Source organism: Pinus tabuliformis, chromosome Q (genome assembly GCF_031772625.1).
Source record: "Pinus tabuliformis cultivar Carrire ecotype Pingquan chromosome Q, CPIR1, whole genome shotgun sequence".
In the NCBI taxonomy this organism is placed as follows: Eukaryota; Viridiplantae; Streptophyta; class Pinopsida; order Pinales; family Pinaceae; genus Pinus; species Pinus tabuliformis.
The window spans coordinates 234,137,764-234,145,163 of record NC_142296.1 but is presented as its reverse complement, the minus strand read 5'-3'; the positions used below and the strand labels follow the sequence as shown (position 1 = coordinate 234,145,163).

The 7,400-nt window shown below is 39.3% G+C and overlaps 1 protein-coding gene across 1 annotated transcript; it reads left to right on the top strand.

Moving 5' to 3' along the window:
- The first annotated feature begins 375 nt into the window (after window positions 1-375).
- LOC149219054 (uncharacterized) lies at window positions 376-6,910 on the top strand. Its single transcript, XM_089384234.1, has 6 exons — window positions 376-849; window positions 973-1,108; window positions 1,379-2,504; window positions 3,772-4,047; window positions 4,320-4,457; window positions 4,739-6,910. The coding sequence occupies exons 3-6, from the start codon at window positions 2,208-2,210 to the stop codon at window positions 6,296-6,298; spliced, it is 2,271 nt and encodes a 756-aa protein (XP_089240360.1). The 5' UTR covers window positions 376-849; window positions 973-1,108; window positions 1,379-2,207; the 3' UTR covers window positions 6,299-6,910.
- The last annotated feature ends 490 nt before the right edge of the window (window positions 6,911-7,400 follow it).

Genomic DNA, 7,400 nt, shown 5'->3' with positions numbered 1-7,400 from the left:
CTTTAAAAATAGTGTTTAATACTTTCAATCTTTTAAATACCATATTTTTTTTACTAATAATCTTTTGTCATATAAATAATATAATTTTACAAATAACACAGTAGTGAGTAACGTAAACTATAAGCATATGTAACTTAATAATAAAAATTTTACTTTAAAATATCTCTTATACCATTTTTTTCAATAATATAAATTCATTTTATTTACTTATTTTTATATAATATTTTATTTCTACTCATCTTAAATAATTTAATATAAAATTAAATTATATATCTATATATAACCTTATCCATTCATCTGGTATTTTAATTTCCCCTGTATTAAATAAATTCACGGTTAAAAGATGAATCTATGCTGGTCTTCCGGTCTTCCTCTTGTCCCCTCTGGTTATTCCATAAATTCAACGCCTGCTCCACCAAAACTGAAGCCTCATTGTTTTTCAAGCTTAAGGCCGGCTCCACCAAAACTCAAGCCAAACTTAGCAAGGAGGCAAATTGGTTTGTTATTTTCATCCAGCATGTTTTGTTTTGTTTCATGATAGTTAAAGTTGGCAAGAAGACCCTAAGGTAGCATGTGGGAAAGACAAAAGGCACAAATCCAGAGAAAGACACAACGAAAAACAGAAGAAGAGGAAGATGCAAACAAACGAGACGACGGGGAGCAGCAGGAGCAGAAGATTCAATGTACACATAGCAATGGTATGTTAGATCTCTAAACTGCATGTGGCATAAATACCCTATTCTATGCCATCACATCAGCAGTGGGTATCCAACGAACGCATTACACTGTTTGTTGGATGGAATGCTCCTTTTCAGCTTGGAAGGAGCCGAGTGAGACAAGAACCAGAAGGTACATTGTTCTCCATCACTCTATCCCTTCTGTACTCCAAAAAGAAACACTATCTTTTTACTGCAATAATAAATTTATATTTAGACAAATCTTAGGCCACTGTGCATTTCATTGCTGGAACAGAGCTGGCGGACAGGGCCATTGGTACTGCTATCAGCATCAAATGGCTACTTGTTTCTCACACAAAATACCAACAAGGCAGTTCAATACTATGTGAATGCAGTTGCATTTGGCAGAGCAGAGGGTGAAAGCTTTGAAGGTCAGTATTTCGTGATTGAAAGCCTGTTGAGTGTGTGCATTATATGATGGATGCAGTTCCTTGAGCTCCTTTGCTGGGACCCATGGTTCTCAATCACCAGATCCTGATGGGTGCTGGTTCAATCTTGTACTTGAGATTTTTCCCTTGTCATATACTGGCACGGCAAGCTCTGGGTTTGTCTGTGAGCCACGGGTTTATTGCCACTTGTTCGTAGTCTCTTTCTGTTTGGGGATCATGTCTTTATACTTCATTTTTGCATTTTCTGTGCAGAAGTATGGTACTGTAGTCCTTTGGTTGAAATCTCAAACGAAAACTAAGCTTGTTAGCAGCACTTCATGGGCTAGTTATTGTCACAATTATAAATGCTTGCGGTTCCAGGCAGGGATGGTTCCCACGGAGAGTATAACCAGTTTTTTCGGCATCGGAATGGTGTATGTTGTGGAAATGTAGTCTTTGTTTATGGGATCCAATTCTTTAGTGCTTTCGACATATTGACCTTGTGATCTGCATCTATTGTCAAGAGACTGAAGTTGAAAAGTTCGCTGGGCAGAGCGCTGAAGCTACGGTGAGAATATGGGTGCCTAATAAGTACAGAGACTGAAGTTGAAAAGTTCGCTGGGCAGAGTGCTGAAGCTACGGTGAGAATATGGGTGCCTAATAAGTACAGAGTTACATTTGGCTTAAGTACATAGTTGCATTTGACTGCTGAAAATGGGATGCTGAACGCTGGATGTGAAATGGCTTGAAAGTTAAAAGAATCGTTTAGTTGGGGTTACTGCATGTGACAGAAGTGTTCTTGTAAGAAAAGTTTTGTTATCATCGTTTTTGGAAGTTGCTTATAGAAACATGCTCTGAGATCAGGGCTGCACTGCATGTCACTCACCTTTTTGATGGCTTAGGTGCCAAGTCTGAGGGATATCTTTTCTGGCAAAATCATCCAAGACTTGCACCCAATCCCATCCCTGTTTTTGACATGCTGGGACATGCCACAGGAGCCCCACCAGTGCACAGGTGATGTGGGTCTTTACCTCCTTTTGGCTGCAAATCACAGGGTCTTTTCTTCTTTGGGTTGCCAGTCACAGAGTCGTTTCTCCGCAAGATGGTTATGGTGAGGCAGGTAGTTCAATCTGAGAACGAATGCGCTGTTATCTCTCAGGGTCTTATAGAAGCAGCCCTTACAGGGAATGTGGAGAGTGTCGCAGATTGTTTGGGTAAAGCTATTGTGGATGTGAATTACAATGGGACTGTCAGCTTGCGAGTGAAGTGTACAGACACTTTTCAGCACGAAGAGGCACCGGATGAAGTAAAAATTGAATATGAAGAGTTTAAAACTGATGTCACGGCTCTGTTTGCAGCTGCTCATGCAGGCCATATTGACATTACACGGAGACTTCTGGTAAGCTAAAACCCTCTCTAATTGCTATATGGTTCGGATCTTCACTTCTGTTTGAACCTCCATGAGTCTGCTGATTCATAACTAGTGTTAAAGGATATGAAAGTCCTGATGATAGATAATGATCCAGTATTCAAGGTTAGAATCCTGAGTTTCCTCCCGTCGTTATAAATATGTTAGAATTTCCTCCTTTATCGTGGATAAATTCTCACAAATAGGATGCTGACTCTGCATTTGATAACTTTGGGCATCCTTTCGTTTATTTTAACTTTGATTGAAACTCTAAAGATGCCCAAATGTTCTATTGCAAACTCCCATTACCCAATTGTAAGGCACTGTGATTTTTTTTTTCAAGGAACACCTTGCAGGGAAACTCCCAGGGACTTCCCTGAATTCATGGATGGTACCCAGTGCAGAGTTTTTGATGCTGATAGGTTGGCAGGGATATCAAATGAGGCATGCAACAGAGGCATCTAGCCCGGGTAATCAACCCTGAGACCTTCTGCATGAAGTTCAAAGCACTCAACCACTTAAGCTAGCCCATCAGGTTGGGGCACTGTGATTATCATTGAAATATCTGGACATGCTCCCAGCTAACCTTGCTACATACTTTTAACTCTATTCATATGGCTGTGAACTTACACAAAATACACTCAGTAGTTCCAGAATGACAAGTTGTCTCATTTTGACAAAATCTACTGGTCAAAAGATACACATATTAATCGTGGATGACAAGTTGGCTCCTTATGACAATTCTACCTATTTCCAGTGTGCAGAATCTATTTGATGCTTTCCTATTTAAAATCAGAAGTTAAATGCTTTATTGATTATCTGTTTTGGAAATGAAGATTTCTAACTGTGTAGCTTTCATGATTTATCTATTTCTGTAATTGACAATGGGACCCTGAACATAAAAGACAATGCAACTTCTATTTTCCAAACAGCATTCAAGAATATATCATAATATTATTTAATTTTTACAATATTCCATTTGTAAATTTCACTGTTGTTGAACACTTGATCTCCAAACCATCTTTCAAAAAGCAAGTCATCTTCCAACCTATTTAGGTTATAGGGCTGACAAATCCTTTCTTCCAGATGAATCTCTTTGTCTAGTGCTCCACTTACCATCTTTGAAAATCGAATTCCACTTTACATGTTTGAAGGCGTTAGTCTATTACATTAGCACCGGATTTGAAATGAGCATTGCATATTGTGGAAATGTTTGAATTGGAAAAAAGTGGACCTGAATACTTTACTTTTCTTGCAGTCAGCTGGTGCAGATGTCAACCAAAAGCTGTTTCGAGGTTATGCAACAACTGCTGCTGCCCGAGAAGGCCATCATCACTTATTAGGTCTCCTTCTGAAAGCAGGGGCATCTCAACCAGCTTGCGAGGATGCTCTACTGGAGGCATGTCGCTATGGCCAGGCCAAAGCTGCTAAATTATTAATCAGCTCAGAAATGATCAGGCATGAAGCAGCTGCACATGCGTTGGTGTATGCCAGCTGCCGAGGTTTTGTGGAGATTGTTTCTATTTTAATCAAGGCATGTTCAATTTTCAAGAATATTCTGCTCTTTTACAAAGCAAACAGAATCTAGATAGGGGGACTTTCATTATTTCTATGTAATTCTGAAATGTGGTTTAAGTTTTATGCGAAAGTTAATCAAGCAAATCACTTTCATGTAATGGAAAAAGATGTTCTAGACTTGAGACAAATACATGGCTAGCGAAGCAACATGACAGTGATCAGATCATTTTTTATTAAGCGGCTTTTAGATATTTGACATCCTAATTTATTGTTGTTGGCTGTTTGCAGAATGGAGTGGATGTAAATTCATGGGATAGGGCACTGCTGCGTTCTGCCAAGCCAGTCTTACATGCAAACGTAGACTGCACACCCCTGATTGCTGCTATCGTGAGCCGGCAGGCTCCTGTTGTCAAGTATTTGCTGGAGGTGATTACTTCGTCGTTACAGGGTTAAATTTTAAAAGCAATGCTACCATCAATATATTGTCGTTAGAACCTTAGACATTATGAAATTCAAGGATCTTAGGATTTACAATCTTAATAACGTTACATGGCTTTTTTCTCCTGAAATAAAAAATGCTGTGTTGTTAACTGATACTGATTCAAAGTAATCGGATGCCTCATGCAAATCTGAACTATAACGAATGATATGGGTGTGCATATCTCTTGCTTTTATCTATCTAATAGATTTTTCAATGCAAAAAGCAGGCAGGTGCTAAGACAAATTGTAAAGTTAGCATTGGAGCTTGGTCATGGGATACAGACTCTGGTGAAGAGTTGCGTGTTGGGGCATGTCTAGCAGAGCCATATAATGAAGCATGGTGTGCTGTTGAATACTATGAAGCAAAGGGAGAAATCCTAAAGATGTTGCTTGAATACATATGCCCAGATAGTGAACATCGAGGGAGAACTCTTATTTGTCATGCAGTTCTTTGCCGCAACTCAGGGGCAGTTGGTGCACTTTTAGATGCTGGTGCGAATGCTGAGGTTTCTATCAAAACAAAGAACGGACATGAATTCCGCCCTCTTCACATGGCTGCCAGGATGGGCTGTCATATAATTTTAAAACAGTTCATAGAACATAAATGCAATCTGAATGCAAGAACAGAAACTGGTGAAACTGCACTGATGCTATGTGCAAGGGCTAATCATCAAGAATGTTTCATGGAGCTACTGGTTGCAGGGGCTGATCTTGGGCTAGTAAATATGGCAGGACAGAATGCCATAAGCATAGCAGAAGAAAGTGGTTTTGTTTCCTCTGTCCATCAAATTCTTTGGGATACACTAAAGGCAGGACAGAAAATAAATTCAAGTGATCTCCAGGTCTTCTCTCCTCTTCATTTTGTGGCCAGATTTGGCGATGCGGTAGTTCTTCAGAAACTTCTACAGCAGTCTGATATATATCTAAATGAGCAGGATAGGTATGGATATTCTGCAGCTATGATTGCTGCAATAGAGGGCCATATTGAGGTTTTCAAAGTTCTAGTTTTTCGTAGAGCTGATTTGAGCTTGACCAGTAAAAAGGGCGAAACAGCCATAGTCCTTTCAGAAGCCCATGGAAACAAAGAAGCTATTGAGATGGTTCTGCTGGATGCCGTTCTAGCAAATGTATTGAAGGAAGAGGAGTTTAAAGCCCTCCATTATGCAGCTCGGAGAGGCAATGTAGAAGCATTAGGTCAACTTCTGAAAAGAGGATGTGCAGTCAATGCCCTTGATGAGGATGGATACACTCCTTTGATGCTTGCTGCAAGAGAAGGCCATGCAGAGGCTTGCAAAATCCTACTTCTTAAAGGATCTGACTGTTGTCTAGTAAATCACAGAGGTGAGACAGCTTTGACACTTGCCAGGAGAAATAACCTGTCAAGAGTTGCTGAGGGTGTCATATTGGATCATCTTGCACGGAAGTTGGTTTTTGATGGTGAAGAACTCTGCAAGCACACTAGGCAGGGTAAAGGTGCTCCTCATATGAAGATGGTTCGAGTGCTTAAATCGGGATTGCTAACATGGGGCAAATCTAGCAGAAGAAATGTTATTTGCAAAGAAGCAGGGGTGGGACCGAGTGTTACATTCCGCAAGAATCGTTGCAAAGGTAATGCAGATAAACCAGCGATATTTAGAGTTGTCACTGTAAAGGGAAGAGAGGTTCACTTTGAGGCTGGAAGTGCTGCAAATGTAGAGCTTTGGGTACGTGGAATCAATCTGATTGCCAAAGAAATGACTACTTTGAATGGAAATGTAGTAGGGAAATGCAACCCTCCAGGGAGGTAAATGTAGTCTTTGTTTCTTCATTTGGCATCAAACTCATCCAGCCTATAATGGAAATCCATGGTGGAAATCAACTGAAAATGGTTGCTTTCTCATGCCATTCTCACACAAATGACATGATACTGATTCTCAACCATATAGAAGATTAAGAGGTTTAAATGAGTACTGTAAATGTAGTCCTGGCCTTACTCTGAATTAAGATTGCACATGCCGTTGAGCATTCTCAACTACCAATGCAATTAATTATGGAGGTCTCTTTTATGTTGAAAATTCTGTATCCCCACATTCTGGACGGCATGACAGGTCGTAAGTATACTATCAATTAGAGTGGAATGTAAAAAAAAGAAAAAAAAAGAAAAAAAGAAAAACAGGAGATCGGTGGGCTGATATATACATTAGTTTGTGCAACGCTCTAGAGCTGTTTGATTGTCTATTGTGTATGATGTGGTCAATTTTGGAGTTAAACTTCAGAACCTCTGAAATGATCTTTTACACATCTTGAAAAATATATGGGTTGCAACTTTTATCAGGCAGCACTGAAAATGTCTATACAGCATTTGAGAGTTGTAATACATTTCACATGACATGATACGCGACTTCAGTTTGATGTGATTAGTTCTTGTATGAGATGTTTTGCTTTTTGGCTTTTGGCATTGGCAGTGCCAGCAATAGCCATTACTAAGTTGATCTGAAACGTGATATGAACCTTCCTTTGACATAGCAGTTATAGAATTGGAGTTTTCGAGGCCAAGCAACTTGATGCGTATCATATTCTTCCAATGTAGGCACTTGAAAATGATTCCTTGCATGTCTGTTTTTGTGTTATATTGTCTGGACTTTGCATCCTGAGAAACCAAACTAACAAGACATTTTGTTTGTACAGTTAAATGCATCTTTTAAAATGTACTCATGAAAACTTTGCAACATTGCAATTCCCATAGATTGCTTTTACATTTTGTTTTTCTAAATTTTCAAAGTTTGAGAGCCTTTCTCCAGCTGCCAAAATAATAATCAAAGTTCAATTGCTAAATTGAAATTGGAAGTCTGGTCTTGGATACACAATCAGATCGATCTTGTTAGAATAGTTATTTAAGTCATGTGGGTG